This window comes from Triturus cristatus, chromosome 6 (genome assembly GCF_964204655.1).
Source record: "Triturus cristatus chromosome 6, aTriCri1.1, whole genome shotgun sequence".
Lineage (NCBI taxonomy): Eukaryota > Metazoa > Chordata > Amphibia > Caudata > Salamandridae > Triturus > Triturus cristatus.
The window spans coordinates 1,091,227,071-1,091,244,973 of record NC_140589.1 but is presented as its reverse complement, the minus strand read 5'-3'; the positions used below and the strand labels follow the sequence as shown (position 1 = coordinate 1,091,244,973).

Genomic DNA, 17,903 nt, shown 5'->3' with positions numbered 1-17,903 from the left:
CCCTTGCCGGGATCACTCCCAGCAGCAGGAGGTCAGACTCGTGTCTGTGGCAGCAGCATCCATTTTGTGATGCTGAGGCTTTGGTTAGAGTAAAACAGAAAAGTAGGATTTTAACATGTCTCTCCCTCTAGAATGGAGGAATAATATCCTCATTGCCAGAAATGGTATAGGGGTATTATTCCAAAGTGTTAGACACCTTACACGACATGTTTTGATAAAGCCGAACCATAGTTACCATAACCGTTTAAGATTATAAGGCACTTTAAGAGTATATGGTAGGCTATATCATAGAACAGCTATAAGGACATGGTTCCGAAAGCTGCAGACAGGCTCAGCTCATGCTAGAGCACCATCTCACATGTTACCAAGCACTCTGCCTCCAGGATTGTTAAGGCCTGCCATAGGAGTGGCTGATAGGTACACATGTGTCTATTTTAAGGGTAGATATTGGTATACTATATCTAAGCAAGGGGTGATTACACGACTTTGCCCCAGCTGAGTGATCAGCCAGTTGTGTCTGATTGGAAGGCCAGACCAGGGGTGGCATAATACATGCTGCAGCCCCTGGGAGGCCTAGGGTACACCTATGCCCTGGGTACCTAGGGTACACTGTACAGGGTCCAATAAGGTGATCCTTACCAATTGAGTATGTACCTAGGGTACATGGAGACCATTTTAAAGAGAGAGCAGACAGCCTGAGACCCTGAATGGCGGGATCTCAGGCCAACTAAGTCGAAAAAACCAGCTAGACACTAGGCAAAAAGTTGGGGGTAACCATCGTCAGATATCCACTTTCCTACAGTAATGTTTCATTTCTCCTCGTATTTTGCTCTTTCCATGTGTGCTGCATTCTGCAGCACACATAGAAACAGCAAATGACCTGTAAAGATTGTTTATGTTCAGAATGGTGACATATTAGCTCTGAGTGTCAGGCCTGTTTGTGATATAAAAGCAATCAGTTGACTAGTTGAGCTGCTTAAGGCTGGAGTGCTAAGTGGAGTTATGTTCTAAGAACTTTACTCAACTGAACATAAAGGATAAACTAACGTGAGTGTTTTCTCAACTGTGGGTTATCAGTCATAGACAAGTCTGACGGTGTAACAGAAAACGTCACTGCAGAGAGAGCGAGAGCAGCCACCAAAGTGAAGAACGGGTCATCTGAGAGGAGTTTCTTAGGATGCCCTGTTCATCCACCACTTGTTCTACTGACACCTGCAGTCACCATATATTTCAAGAATACATTGAATTACCATAAGGAAAGATGCAGCACAATGCACATATTTGAACAGTAGCCCTTTTCAGAAACATCTCCATCAAAGACACTGATTTACCACAGGTGAGGAGCTGAAAGCAACGTGCTGCCAAGCATTACCTCACACCTGGGTCTCAGGTGGCAGATGAGTGGCTCACTGAGATAGCCACGTGTCAAACACTCTCGGGCGGGCCGTACCATTGAGCGGGGGAGGGGTCAGTTCTCCTTGCAGTAGAATCTATATCTCCCTGCAACCCCCTTCCGCACAGGTCTGTCCTCTCTGCTCTCTTGAACCTGCTTTGTTCACCCTAAGTTGGCAGGGTATGCCCAGACGTGGGTCCCTTGCTCACTTTGCCACTGGATTCAAGCTAGCCTGGCTGATGAGGGCTGTCAGCCCAAAACCGGTCCCAGGATGCTTGTTTCCAGCCCATGGAAGACATGGCTTGGCAGTTCGGGCTGGACTGTTCCCGTGAGGCACAAGGTCAAGATTGATTTTCATATGGCCAGGTCTAAACTGGAATGGCATGGTGAGCAAAAGAATTATGGATTTAACCCAGATCTCTTGACGAGGGTGAATGTTTCGATTTGTTCTGCATTCCATCCATCAATTGTGCCTTTTGCTTTCTTGCCCTAAATGCGCCGGGTATGCCCAGACATGGGTCCCGGTCTCTCTGTGCCACTGGATTTAAGCTATTCTGGCTGATGAGGGGTGAAACCTCCAAACCTGTCCTAGGATGTTCGTTTCCGGTACAGGGAGGACCTGGCTTGGCAGTTCAGGCTGGACTGTTCCCATGGGGCACAGGGTCAAGACTGATTTGCATATGGCCAGGTCTAAACTGTGGTGGTATAGTGAGCAAAAGAATGATGTATTTAACCCAGATCTCTTGATTGAGGTTGAATGTTTAGATTTGTTCTGCATTCCGTCCATCAATTGTGTGTCTTTTACAAATATATCAAGCGTCATTTGGACCTTTTTGTCTATTATATCCCTGGTCAAGTCATATATAGGACCTTCATCTTTTGGTTTTGTAACTGGCGTCTTGGCATGGATTACTCTCCCGTTGACATGTTATGTACCTGGATATTCTGTTATTCTAATACCACTACTAATTGACTTATTATTTACAATAGAATTCGAGGTGGGATCTGACTTATTTTCCCCTCACTGTGAGTTGAACACCCGGACAATACTTCTGCACATTATAAGGATCTATTGTGAACGCTCTACATTATTCATCAAGGTTAGATCCCATCCAGTTATAAATTCTGGGATAAACAAGCATATTCTTCCCTGTCTATTTAGGTACTTCCCTTCCCTCACTATGATTTCATGGTAATCCCTTACTTACAAACATACTTTCTTCTTTTTTCCTTTCCCATCTGAGCACATACTCATGCATTTTAAAGAAAGCACTGGTAGAACCTACTCTTAGGCTATAATACAAACCTCTATATATGCATATATGTGTGAATCTATTTTGATATATTCCTGGATTGTATTTATTGTATATAATAGTGGATACATGCTATGTGGGCTGTATAGCGACTTGACTATGTCTAGTGTGACTTTTTAATAAATGCATAATCTCCATTTCCTTTCGGAGTGATTTATGTGTAACAACTATGGTGTGTATATGTATATATCAATGTACATTATTTGTTGTGATGTCCTTTTGCACATTTGTCTTTATGTGCCAATTTACTCTGTGTCCGTATGTGATTGTTTCAGCCCTGATGCAGTTCCTTACACACAAGGAACCAAACACGTTGGCTGAGTGTCGGTTTTAACACATTTTTCAATAAAGAAGATTGATGGATTAAATGTGTTCTCCCGGCTACTTTTCTGGTGCACCTTCCATTCCAAAGTATCACCAATCAGGGCAAAGACATGTGGCCCAATGCCCTGTTTGTGTGACTCTCCTGCCACCCCGCCTCCTGATGAACACCTCTTGTGGGGGCGAATCCCACCTCTCATTGATTCAGTGTGTGTAGAATCGTTTGGGCTCTGGAACCTTTGATGTCCTCTATTTCCCCGCTTTTGTTTCCACCTGGCGTGCCCTTAAGGATACTTGGTGCTGTCTGCCTTAAGGGCGAGTTCAACAGGACGTATGGGTATTTTGGGGGAGTAGGTTTATCCAAGTCAATCCCCCAATCCGCAAAAGTGTTTTTTTCGCCCCACACTGCTTCTCTCAGGGTCAGACTCCTCCATGCTGTTCTCGAGACTTCCCCTGTGGAGTTTAAGAGTGGAAGGTCAAAGTTCACCCACATCAAATCCTCCGAGGTAATATGCTTGAAAGCAGGGAAATACCAAACCAAGCCGATAGTACCTAGGTTTAAAAACTATTTCGGGGGATAGGGGGTAACTGCGCTTCCAATCACCTCCCGGCAGACCTGTTGGGCAGGTTCTAAGGGCACGGAATTAATTGGCGGCAGTTCACAGTGGTCCCTCACTAACTCTGCTGTGTTGCAATTGTGCAGTAGTTCACAGTTCTTCCTTTATTGCCAGTGGCTGAATGCTGGGTTACTACTTGAAATCACCGGTGGCGGAGCGAGATTCCAACTCCCAGAAATTGTTTCCTCACTGTCCTGCCTTCGGGGTTCCAGGGACATCGCTCTCGTGGAGGGACCCTAAGTTGCGGTCCTGGGATGAATCTAGGCCCCGTTATGAATCTGGGTCCTTACATTCCGCCTGTATACGTGCGTCCTTAAAACTTCTAGGTTTGTCTTAATGCTGACCCAGGCTGTAAAACTGGCAAATCCCAATGGCATGGGAGATGTTTCTTTGGGCAGGTCGGCCTGTGTGGTTGCGCGTTGGTGTTTGACAGGCTGTCCAATCCCAAGACTTTGGATAGAGTCTGCCGAGACTTACCTTTGCTTCCTTGCCCACATATTGGATAAAAATTGATGGAGTTGCACAAGGATTGTCTTGACGTTGCTCATTTTAGTAGATGTTGCTTCCTTGTTTGCTTTTCAAATTTCTTATTTGCTCTCCTTGAGAGACTTGCAGTGGCAGGGAGGACAGCTGGTTCTGAGATTTGAAGGGCCGGGTCTTGGCCTCCCATGGCAAGGGAGTAGCTGGACGTCAAAGGCCTTCCCTGCTCGCCATTCCCTGCTTGTGGATTGTTAGCTGCACCTAACTCTATGCAGGCCGGATTGGACTAGGATACTGGTCACTCGACCCCCCCAAAACACACACACCATAACCACCTCTAGGGAGTTATTAAGGGCCCCCTGATCCACCGTCATTAAGCTTGTAAGCTCCTCTGGAACATAGCTTTTTTCCTGGAGTGATGCCACTATTCTTACTGTACCGGCCTTGGTGGCCTCCAATAATGCACCCAAGACCTCTGGAAGGAAACTTAGCTTGATGATAATGGGAGAAAATGAACAAGGTTTATCCTTTTCAAGAGAACTTGATTTAATGTCCAGTCTGGTTAATTTGTACACTAGGTCTACCAGATGTGTTGTAAATGACTGAAGCAAGTCAATCTGTAGTTCTATTTTACTAGCTTGCCAGAGAAGAGCTCTAGCTATTGTATCTTGCAAGGCACTTATGTCTAACCCTGGGCGTAGTTCGCGTAGTAGCGCTACGCGAAGTGCACTTCGCAAGCTACGTGTAGCTACGCGAACTGCATAGTGCACTGTGCAAAATGCTGTTCGCACTGATTGCACAGTGCCGGATGCTTGTCCGCACTGTGCAATCATTGCAAACGGCATCTTGCACAGTGCAAGCAGTCGTTTTCTGTAGAGTAGATTTGTACTCGAGCGGCAGCTTTCTCAGCGCAGACTGGTAGTTTCTCATTGCGAGCGGTCACGAGCACACGCGACCACTCGCAATGAGAAACCTGACCTCCCCGCGTTGAGAATCTCGCCGGGAGGTTATTTTCCTCGCTCGCAGTCGGCAACTTGACGTTGAGGGCCGCGAGCAAGCAAAAAATGCCCGCTATGCGTTTTTGCACTGTGCTACGTGCAATTTTTAGCTATGGATTCTATGAGTTGGTCGCTGGCTCCATTATTCATATTATCAGATGCCGGGAGCGTACTGCTGCCTCTTGCTCACTTTTGGAAATGATGGCAGTGGAGATGGCCGAAGCACCTGGCAGCGATTGTCGGAGGCATAACATAACCTCCGTAAGCTCTTCAGTTGTTAGCTTTAGACATGATTTTGAATGTCGACTGTTAAAGTCAAATGTTGGTGACAGTTTATGGCTCATATTGTGTAGAGTGGTTGCTGGAGAGAGGGAAGACCCTGTGCCAATGAGGTCTAAGGCCGGGGCTACAGCATCTAAGGTAAGTTGAGGGCTCACTAGTGGCCCAAAAATAGCTCCTCAACCCTTTGTTGGAGCAGGTAACCAGCCCTGCTGTTCCAATAGAAGACTCACCCTTGTACCGGTCCTCACTCTCCTTTTGTGCCAAATTATTCAGTTCGAGCCCTTCTACTTTCCTGTTGAACTGGGGTAATTTCTGTCTCCTTATTCCCAGCTGAGCGAATACTATTTTCTGCCTTGGAGAGAGTTTTAGTCAATCCAAGAACCCCTTCGCTACGGCTGGCGAAGGAGAGTCACTTCCCATAAGCGCCGCCTCTCCTCTCACTGTACACCAGGAACTCGGCCCTGGTCTGCCAATAGGATGGGCATAATCACGCTGCAATTGCCGTTTTTATCAAATTTACTAGTTAGGCGGGCTTTAATGTTGCTGTACTTTCACCTCTTCTGTTTCACAAGTACTGTGTGCTCCTGTGTACTCCTGTGGTTCAGCCAATCGTGCTTGGTATTCCTTGGTGCACAGATAAACCAAGCACTGAGTGTACACTGGGCAGCAAAGGCGGCGTAGCAGGCTGGAATGGGCTGGAGTGGGCTCGCGAGGGAGAGCTTGCACCAGCCGCAAGCCGCAGCTAGTCCTAGATGGGCTGCTTCCGCGTACCGGCACCTCAAACTCCTTGCAGCTGTACCTGAACCAACTGCCTCATGCTCCTACAATCCCGCTTGCCACCGCTACCCCTTGCCTCCTGCCACTTGACCCGCACCTCGCTGGCTTACTGACTGCTGCTGTTAATCCTTCGAGCGTGGCTATGGCTTTCAGTTAGTGAACTCCGTCTGACACGACTGCCGGTTCCTTGCCCTGCAATGCCGGGAGTTTAAGCATTGGGCCGGCACCCTCAAAAAACAAGGGGCCCGCAGCTGTTCACACCGGCTGCTCTGGTGGGGTTTGTCAGTTTGCACGAGCAAGGCAGTCAAGATGCAGGCCCACAACGGGAGCCAAGCCAAGACCAGCCGGGACCATTGCGTCCCCTCAGCGGGCTGGCGGCTCACACTCGCTCTCTGGGAGCAGGGCTGCACTTGACCAATATCTCATAACATATGTTATCTCATAACATATCACATACTTGAAAACTTGTGTGATGGGATAAGAATCTAATGGTGCCTGGTCCATAGGTGGAGGATACACAGTGTGAGATTGCTTTTGTGTGTGGTTTTCTGCCCTAGGACAGCTTAATGCAAGCTAAACCTTTCACGTGAATCATTATTCTGTTTATGCAGCACTGCAATTTTTGAAGATATAGATGCCTGTATTGTCCTTTGTGCAGTCTGAAAGCTTGTAAATGATTCCTTTAAGATTCTGTTTTTACCGGTTTTCTTGAAAATGCAAAAAATACATTATTTGAAAGAGTCCTCAAATCCCACTTGTTGTGAAAAAAAATAGATGACCTGTTTTCTGCTCATTAGAAACAACTACAACTATGCAGAAATTGTAGACAACGTTTTGACAGGTGATTTAGATGAGGAATAGTGCCAATATCATACTTGTCTGTTAAGGTGTTTCATAACACTTCAACATGGCCTGTATTTGTACTTCAATATACGCACTGTCCACAGACGTAACTTACCTTTCGTGTGTTAGTTGATGAACAAGTTCTTGCCAATGTCTGCTGGAACTTAAATCTACTTTATACATCCCTCTGATGTGCTGAATCACCTTTTTCCGTTCTAATCCTTGTGACAAGCACACTGCCTGGGTTATCTCTCCAGCTATTTTGGAAATCTCCTTTGTCTTTGCATCAAGACTCTGAAAAAGACTATGAAAGAATATTTTGAACTAAAAAGATTAGAATTAAGCCAATGAAATATATTTATAATTATTTTTCTTAAAGTAACAATAATAAGCGTGTCAGTGGCACTTATTGTGGTATCAGAATAAAATATGTCAAACCGAAACTGCATCTATGTACAGATTTAATCTCTTTGAAATGAACTAGAAAAACACCAAACAGACACAAATATAAAAGGAGCTGGAAAGGAAACACACCCAAAAAATAGAAACATATAGCCAGACAACTAAGAGTGGATGAAATCTGTTGTTCACTCCATGGTCACCTGCGAAGCAAAAACAGCCACATCCTCTCATATGAGGCGCGTGCAAAGGCATGGATCATCCACGATAAGATGCTTAGTTTCATTATGAGATCTGTGCTTGATCAGCTTGCTTTCTAGATTGTGGTGGCTTATTTTTAGAACTTTCCACACAGCTGTTACATTTTGAACAGATCTCATTGAAACAGTATGATCAGCCTTATCTTCCCCATGCTGGATCGTGCCTATATCGTTGTCCACGTCTTTGCTTTCATTATAGAAACACATAGTTTTCATTTAGTCCCATCACCAGTAGAAAATGAACCAGGAGAAGCCCTAAAACCAGTACAAACCAGCAAAACCTATTAGCACCAAGAAACCGTTTAAAGTAGATAGGAACAGCTCTAAAATACAACCAACACTTCATCAGCAAACAGTATGTTACCACCATTAAACAGGAAATACGATCAGTGATAAACTCTATTAAGCCTATCCCCTCAACATCATGCACCTTTTGTTAGTTCACAGCTGATACTGGCTAGTATATTAGTGAAATTGTCTCACTCATTTATGGCCTTAACCAATCAGGCAGTGACAATTCAGCTCCAGAGCAGCCACCAATCATTTCTTCATGAATTGTGTCATGTCAAGTTGGATTTGAGTGTTGATACTGGTGTGTGGGGAAATGTGGTCTGTGAATCAGAAACAGCCTGAGAGCCCACACAAGATGACAAGTACAAGTGTAGTCCCTGTACCTAAGTGAGGAAGAGCGAGCAAATCAATGGGCCAGAAAGAAGATGATGGCATGTCTGGCAGCACATATGGTGAAGCGCTACTGATGTACGATGATGATGAAGGTGGCAGCACCGGTGAAGGTGCACTGCATGCTCAAGGAAAAAATAAGGTATGTGGCACCAAACAGAACTTTTAATTCAACAGCTGATTAGTTTCACATGTATTTCCTTGCACTGTTCTGATGTTTGCTACGTTTCTTTACTGTGGGGGATTGTTGTTGTAGGAGTACTTGAAATTTCTTTTTGGATGGGGGCATGTAGCTAGAGAAGGAGACAGGATAGACACTGCCTAGGACCATAAGGGACCACTGAAGAGGAGAGAATACACTAATGGAACAGAAAAAGCAAGAGGCATGTGAGGAAGCAAGAGGGTATCATCAACTGACTGCCTTAGCATGTTGTTGACAATGACAATGGTAGTTCTGACAAGTATGGAAGCAAGAACGGAAGTTACCCTGGGCCTCACTCAGCTAGGCATGGTATGTTACCGACTGAATATTTTATTGCAAGCTTATTTTATTTTACTCTGTGTGATTATCGGTAGTGAAGGCATGGTAGAAAGCTCTTACAACATTTTTCAGAAGAGAATCATTTTAAATTTTATATGAGACAAGGGGAGGCAAATCAATGCATGAACCTGATTTTTTTCTTTCCTACTCAAAGTTATTTTTAGAGCACTACTTGTAAGTGTCCTCTGCTTCAGACTTCCAACACCTCAAATGCTACCTGTACATCGTCCATACTTGGATGTCGAGCGCCTACCCGAAGCTCAACCTAACCAAGACAGAAGGGTAAGTTACTTACCTGTAATCCTAGTTCTCTTCCAAGGGTATACTCATCAAAGTCATAAGCACTGAATAGTCCCACCTATGTTCGGGGACCCCGGACCATTTACAAAATTATATGCATAAAAATATATATAATAATGCATGTTTAACCAAATCTAAGGACCAGTTCAGTGTAAACATATATATATATATATATATATATATATATATATATATATATATATATATATATATATATATATATATATATATATATATATATATATATATATATAATATATATGCAACCAGAAGCAGTGAACATCCTACAGCCATGTTAAAGGTAAGCGAACATGGGTCGGAGGACACGTGGGGTGCAATTACCTAGTGGAGTGGAGTGGTTTTGTCACTTAAATGGATCAGCTGGGTACGGAGGTGAGCCAAAATACGAAGGGAGCGGGGAAACAATTCAAGCCTGCTTGCCCTGGAGTCTTTATAAAGCAATAAACAGATTCATACAAATCACCATGTCAGCCGACGCGCTGAAAGATAGAAGAAGCGGCGGCAGACATGTTCAATGACAGCAGAACGCCAATGCGGGACTTCAGCACCCATAATGCACCATCTGGGTTGCGTAATATTAGCCACAGGGACAAAGTGAGACAATTAGAGAAACTGATGAGAACGGAACAAAGTAAGTGGTGGGAAGCGAAGTCCCTCCAGCGATATCTTGACGTGGGGAGAGTCCCACGTGGACTTCGAATCCTGCTAACCCCAGTTATGAAAATCCGGACAAAACAATGATGAAGGAAAGGGAGGAAACAAACTTAGAATCCTTCAGAAGACTAATCGTTATCTTAGTCACATATGCAGATACTGACCAGGCGAAAATCCAAAGCGAGATAGAAGCCCTTAATGATGAATTAAGCCAAATAGGGCAACAAAATGAATTAAACTTAAAGAGGAAATGATCAAAAGGCTGAAAAAAAGATGAAGAAAAAATAAGAGAAAGAAAGGCGTACAAATTCCATCGCGACCGCATGGATTATGAATGCGGTCGCGTATTTACGTTTGCCAAAAAATATGACAGACTAAAAATTTCTAAGTATGGCAGAACACCACAAGGGCTCCAAACCAGACAATCTGAGCAGTGGAAAGCACCAGAGGTAGCATCCAAATCGGACCTCAGTTCAACTCAGGAAAGTGAAACGGAATTGGAGGTCAGACAATAAGCAATGAAACAAGTTCCAGCCAACATCTCTTTGGCAGACGAGGTGGATTTTTTATGCATCGAACGCAGGGACACCCTGCGCTCACGGAACCAAAACAGACAAGCAGGAACTCAACCATTAAACGCAGGGAGAGACAGCAAGCCAAACGACAACGAACAGCAGCCAAAACAGAAACAGAAGGGATAACCAAGGCGCAACTGGAGACGGTAGACCAAATTCTAACTACCAGCAGTCAAACCATTATCAATTTGACTATTGTCACATTAAGTGTGGCGGAAAAACAACTGTTGCCACTCGGTTTGTCGTACTGCCCAGAGAGCTCTTTCAATTATGCGACAACAGGAATGGATTTATTCAAAAGCATAAGAAAATTAAAACTTCAAAAATACTTTCTTTACAAGACCAAACCAAAAAATACACCATGGACAGTCAATCGATCCATCCCCGCCATTTAATCTGACAGCAACTGATATGCCAACTTTGCAAGTAATACAGGATTTAGCTATTGAAAGTGATACCTTGACACTAAACAGAGAGCACATGACCAGCGAACCTGAACATCAGAGGTGTATGACACCTTTCAAACCCCACTCGACATTCACCCCAATTACTCTCAGGGACTCGATCGATATATTCAATGAATAGGTCACGACTAGCATCAAAAAACGTAACTATGCCGGGAATGTGAAAACAAAAACCAGAACTAACAAACAAGAGCTATAATACCACCAATTAATGAGCAAACTAAGAGAGAACAGAGACATAATCATTCGGAATTCGGATAAAGGGGGAAATCTTGTACTTTGGAATAAAAAGGATTACATAGAGGAAGCCAGTCAGTCAGTCATAAGCTTTTATTCGATATGCAAGATATCTTGTAAGCACATAAAAAATACAATTATTACAATAGGCACATAAAAAACACAGCTACAAGAAGCCAGTAGAAAATTCATAAGAAGATAAAAGGACATAAATTGCCCGCAATAAATTATCTAAAAAGAGAATTAAACATCTACTGACAATCTCTTACAACGAATAAGCCAGGACCACTTTAAAAATTTTGCAATTCCACACACTAAAAGGGGGGAAGTGTCCGTAGTTAGGATACGCAGGGCTTCAAGGTAACTACGTGTGCCCATATTGCGACAAAGGGGTTTCAACCAGACACTCCTAGGCCTTGCATAGTCCGGGCAAACAAATAAGACGTGTACAATGGTCTCGGCCTTACTTGGGCAACACGCACAGTTGGAAGAAATACGGGGCACAGGTGACCAACACGATACCAGTGCACCTAGGGGGAGGCATCCAACTCTGAATCTAAAATAAAGGGCTCGATCAAGAGGGAGAGTTATCAAATCCAGGTAGGGTTCAAAAGCCACAGTGTCTTTAATTTGCAAAAAGGCGACAGTCGACTTGCAGTGATTAGAGTTTGTAATTGTCCGCTCCGCACACCAGTTCCAATAAAGCGCCTTGACAACTTCTTTTGGAGGGGCTGAACGTGATGACCAACAGCCTCCTAGACCGACATTCTCCAGAAGCTTTTTAGTATCTCTTAGCCACTTTATCTTAGCCCAACCCCCCAAACTCATTATTTCCCCCAGGGCATCAGCATAAGATTTTAATTCTTCACCCCTCCAGATTCTTGTCCATAACAAAAGCGGGCGAAGCTGGGCCTGGTCTTTAATATTTTTACAGCCCATATCCAACCGGACAGGTACGGGTGGAGTGCTCAGGGGCACGGAGATAAGGGATTTCAATAGCTTGCTCTCCGCTGTCTCTAGGTCTTTCAAACAACAGTGACCCCACAATTCTGCCCCATACAAGGCTGATGACACTACTTTAGCCTTGTAAATATCAACTACTGGGGTGAGTGATCTCCTTGGAGAGGCCCTGAACTCCCTCATAAGGGCACCTCCCACTCTCCTGTGGCTGAGGACCATTTTGTCAATATGTCTTGCCCAAGACATCCTATCCGTGATCCGAATACCGAGGTAATCGAATTCGGCTACTTTCTCTAGGGGGATCGAGTTTAGAGTCGGTGGGCGGCCCAGTTTCTTAGGAGGATTTAGGACTAGATATTTTGTTTTATCCACATTTATTGTTAATCCTCTTGCACCACAGAACTCCTGAAATCGTGTTAATAATTTCTGGAGACCTTGGGGGGTCTTCGAAATCAGGAGCGTGTCGTCCGCAAAAAGCAGGGTGGGGATACGGACTCCTCCGAGACAGGGGGCGTCGGCTGGTTCTTGTTGAAGATGTTTTACCACCCCATTCACATAAAGTGAAAATAGGGTGGGTGCCAAGACACAACCCTGTCTTACGCCCCTAGAGACTGGAATCTTCTCAGTGAGTTCACCGTTTTTGCCCCAACGAACCTGGGCAAAGGTATGGGCATGAAGGCTGATGAGAAGTGACAGGATGTAAGGGGGTAAGCCCAGCTCATGAAGTACCCTCCAAAGATCTTCCCGGGGGACTAGGTCAAAGGCAGTCTTCAGGTCTATAAAGGCCAGATAAAGACTGCCCTTGCCCAGTTCCACCACTTTCCACCCCAATAATACCAACCTAAACACCTGCTCAATTGTCCCCATTCCAACCCGAAAACCTGCCTGAAAGTCTGAAAGAATTTTGTTCTCATCCACCCAATGGAGAATCCTTCCAAGGATAGCTTTACCAGCTATCTTTTGGGTGGAGTCGATCAGACTTATGGGTCGGTAGTTCCCTGGTGTTTCCCTGCACCCTTTTTTGTAAATCGGGACCACCACCGCCCCTTTCCAGGATTCTGGTACTACCCCTCCCATCATGATGTCATTAAGAAGTGCTGATATGACCCGTGCCCATTCCGCTGGATATGCCCTCATAAGGTCCCCCGGGAGGCCATCGGGACCCGCAGCCTTGCGTGGGGCTACCCACCCTATAACCCCCTCAAGCTCTAACGGAGTAAAGAGATCATAGGCATGAGGTTCAGTTATTCGAGTGAGATCCACCCCCACATTACAATCCCCATCTGGAGGGAGGTATAAGGACCCAAAATGCTTTACCCAGCTTTGTGGCGGGATGTTACAAGGTCTCACAAGTGCATCGGGATTTTTCCGTGCACTTATAAGATGCCAGAATGCCCTTGAGTCCCTGGATTTACTGGCCTGGAGCAGGTCATCCCAATATTTGTCTTCCCACTTCCTCCTGGCTAATTTAAGGGAGTTATTGTAGGCCTTCCTTGCTTCCTGTATCACAGGGCGGGACTTAGCTTTAATCGCCTCAACTAGCTTAGTCTTAAAAACCCTACATGATTGGGTATACCAGCCATCAATAGATTTTTTAGAGTGTTTATTACCCAATTTGTTATGGTGTAGAGTAAAGACATTAGTTAAGGCTTCAATCAGGGAGACAAAGAGCCCACTCACTCTACCCACGCCCTCCGAGGATATTCCAAGGTTTAATACCGTATGGTTTAGGTGAAATTGTATTTCTCCTACCTTCCCCTCTGATAAAACCAGTTTGGCCCATTTAATACGCCTACCACAAGGGGAGACTTCCGAGACCTCAGGTGGTGCTGTTACCCGATTTATAGTATCCTTACTTGAGTCTCGCCACCATTGGGCCATACTCAAAGAAAGGAGGTTATGATCGCTTTCAGACGAGGGGACCACCTGCATGTTGTTCACATGGGGCCACAGACATACATCTACTAAAAAATAATCTAACCTAGAGGTATGTCCAGGCCTATTGTAAGTGTGGGCGCCCACCCTATCCGAGGGTGTCCTCCCATTAGCAGCCCTTAGATTGAATTCGAGGCTCAGGGAGTATAACTGAAGCGCCACTTCTGACCACCTTTTAATCGGTGGGATTTCCAGAGCCGGAATCCCCCGCCTGGAATCCTCCTCTTCTTGGTCGAGGGAAACGTCCGAGCCCAAGGGCTCGAACGTACAGTTCATATCACCTGCAACCAATATACGAGACTTATATGGGGTATTATTTAACAAAGTCTCGAGTAGAGATATTACAGGAGACTTTCTCCCGCCCACGGTTCCCCGGGCATAAACATTATAAACGTTTAAAACAACTCTCCCCCTTGGATCTATTAGGGTGATGTTTCGTATGTCAGGAGAACCTGTGGGGAATTCCATAATTCTGCAATCAAGAGATGCCGCAACCCAAATAAGGAGGCCACCCGCTGGGCGCCCCCTCCCTGAAGACGAAACAAGCGCAGGGGCGAAATAAGAGGAAAAACCCACCCTGTGGACCGGCACACAACTCCACGTCTCTTGGAAAAGGCACAGAGAGTGCTCATCGACCGGAGCAATAAAGTCAGGCAGGGCCAGCTTTCCTGCAATCCCTGCGACATTCCAGCTGAAAACCTTAAAGGCAGGGTCCGTCACAGCTGATATGTCGCAGGGGTCCGGAATACCCCCACCTGTAGAGCTCCTCGGAGACACATGAGGAAAGCAAGGGTCATGCAAGTCGGGTATAAGATCACCTATCCCACAAGTAGGATTTATTTTACTAAATGATAATGCTTCCACTGAATCTACTCTATGCCCAACTTCCAGTCAAATCGGTCCTGCTGGCCACAAATGTTTCTCCCTGGAGTCCCCTGAAACCCCATCCCAATTCAGGCCAAGGACAGGGGGACTTAAACTTCCACCGGTAAAATCAACGATTTGCCTGGGGTAAAAGAAGGAAAGATCTACCACTTTAACCCCCGGAACCCCCATATTAGGAATAGGGGTGCAAATCGATGGTACCACTCTTGGATCTTGAAAATTTATAAATATACAGTCCCCCTCCTGCGTTTTTTTCCCCTGTCCAACCCAGTCCACTCTACGGACACTCAGTATAATGCCATCCACACCTAGTGGGATTGGCTTATTTGCCTTTAGCCAGTGGATACACTTATTCTTAAGTGATTGATGATTTTCCAACTGGCCGTCCTTTAGAGGGGGCACATTAACCATAACTGCCGCAAAGGGTTGACAGTCTGGAGGAAGGTTTACTGGGGGGATTCGTTGTACTTGCTTACTAGAGGCCAGTGAAAGGGTAGATGTAGTGGTAGCATGGGGGACGGGCCTAGGGGTTTTCTCTAGGGCTAACCTGTTAAAGTTAGTGCATACCCCTAGCTTTTTGCGAACTTCCATTATGCCACTCGGTTCCTGAGGCTGCTTTTGATGGGGAGACTTAAGCTTATTTTTAACGGGCTCTATGTGGGTTATGGAACCCTTTTGCTGAGGTCCTGCTTTGAGACTTGGGGTAGATGTTGAGGCCAAAGTTGATGGACTATTGGAAACTCCCTCATCGCAGCATATTGGGTGCTTAGGGACTCGCTGTACTGAAGGCACGTTTCCATTTGCAACCAAATTCTTAGCTTCGGTCACTCTACTTATTTGTTTAACTACTGCTTTAAGTGAGTGAAAGCCGTCAAGAGTTGATTGCTCGAGTTTGTCTATCCTTTCCCCAAGGTTTTTAACTTGAGTTAGCAACGGATTCAAGAGGCTATAAACCTTCTCAAAAATATTTTCTGCCGTTGCTAAATCAGGAAGCTTTAAAAGTTTCACACTATTTGCACCAGGGTATAACTCCTCGGGAGGGTTCAAAACATCCCCAGCTATGTCCGGCTTATTCACTATAGCTTTTCCCCTTGTAGTTCTCATACCTACTCCAAAAGGCTTTCTTAAACTTTGATAGAGAGCGGCCTGTCTAACTGGGCAGCCCTTTTTACGTTTACGAGCCTTTTTGCTCAAGGGCCTATTCTCCTGACTAATGATTGGTGTTTGGGAGTTTTTGGGGGACCTCACTGTCTCCCCTTCTGGTAGTGCCAAGGGCGAAGTGGACGATGTTAAGGGCTCCAGATCACTGATGACTTCACTTGGGGTATTAATAGATGGTGATGCAATCAGTTTACCAAGACCGTCAGGCTCCACGGTAACTATGGGAAAAAGAGCAGCCAAACTTTCTAACCTACCTATATTTTGTTCAATGCCTACCAACTGGGGTGGGTCTGTGGAAGTACTAAACACACTAGGCGAAGTAGCAGCCTGAACCAGGGTACTGGCAGTTATAAATGATGATTGAGCGTCGACCCCCAGGGATGAACGTCTTGAGGAGAGGTAAACCTCAGATAGACGTCGCTCAGACATGGCAATCTCCTTTTCAATCACCGCCGCCACCCTGGTAATAAAACGGTCCATAGTTCCAATAATGGGGCTTGCCGTATTTGGCCCCCTAGCGCCTTCATTCCTTAACAACTTGCCAGAGCGGGTAGACATAGTTTGCTGGGTACAAAACCGGGATATGTACTCACAGTTCTTGCAGAGGAAAGGGACGTGGCCCAGCCCAGCCTCCTTCTGCCCCTGACGGCCACAGACGGCCCGCCCTTTGCCCGGGCTTAGCCCGGCGCGCCCCGCGCGCGTCCTCGCGGGACGAGCTACCGTTCGATGTTTTAAGCGCCTCCAGGCGCGGGAAGCTGGTCGGCGGGAGCGTCACCAGGTGAGGGGATGCTGGGAAGTGTAGTCCGGCCGGCGGAGCCAAGCCCGGCCGGTCGCAGGATGGAGGGGTGAAGGAGCAACAAGCGTGCTCAGCGGAGCACAAGCCCGGCCGCACACAGAAACCCCCAGTAGCAGCACACAGGGTCCTCGCCACCGTTCGATGTTTTAAGCGCCTCCAGGCGCGGGAAGCTGGTCGGCGGGAGCGTCACCAGGTGAGGGGATGCTGGGAAGTGTAGTCCGGCCGGCGGAGCCAAGCCCGGCCGGTCGCAGGATGGAGGGGTGAAGGAGCAACAAGCGTGCTCAGCGGAGCACAAGCCCGGCCGCACACAGAAACCCCCAGTAGCAGCACACAGGGTCCTCGCCACCGTTCGATGTTTTAAGCGCCTCCAGGCGCGGGAAGCTGGTCGGCGGGAGCGTCACCAGGTGAGGGGATGCTGGGAAGTGTAGCCCGGCCGGCGGAGCCAAGCCCGGCCGGTCGCAGGATGGAGGGGTGAAGGAGCAACAAGCGTGCTCAGCGGAGCACAAGCCCGGCCGCACACAGAAACCCCCAGTAGCAGCACACAGGGTCCTCGCCACCGTTCGATGTTTTAAGCGCCTCCAGGCGCGGGAAGCTGGTCGGCGGGAGCGTCACCAGGTGAGGGGATGCTGGGAAGTGTAGTCCGGCCGGCGGAGCCAAGCCCGGCCGGTCGCAGGATGGAGGGGTGAAGGAGCAACAAGCGTGCTCAGCGGAGCACAAGCCCGGCCGCACACAGAAACCCCCAGTAGCAGCACACAGGGTCCTCGCCACCGTTCGATGTTTTAAGCGCCTCCAGGCGCGGGAAGCTGGTCGGCGGGAGCGTCACCAGGTGAGGGGATGCTGGGAAGTGTAGTCCGGCCGGCGGAGCCAAGCCCGGCCGGTCGCAGGATGGAGGGGTGAAGGAGCAACAAGCGTGCTCAGCGGAGCACAAGCCCGGCCGCACACAGAAACCCCCAGTAGCAGCACTGGAAGCCATGACACAGCTAAGGGACAGAGAATGCTACCATCGCTGC

General features: G+C 46.7%; 1 protein-coding gene across 3 annotated transcripts in view; it reads right to left on the bottom strand.

Moving 5' to 3' along the window:
* LYST (lysosomal trafficking regulator) overlaps positions 1-17,903 on the bottom strand; it is a 3,752,809-nt gene that overhangs the window by 1,265,587 nt on the left and 2,469,319 nt on the right. For all 3 annotated transcript variants that reach the window (XM_085611970.1, XM_085611971.1, XM_085611972.1), the window contains one exon: positions 7,140-7,328. In XM_085611970.1, coding sequence (XP_085468096.1) covers positions 7,140-7,328 — 189 coding nt within the window. The remainder of the gene's footprint in view (positions 1-7,139; positions 7,329-17,903) is intronic.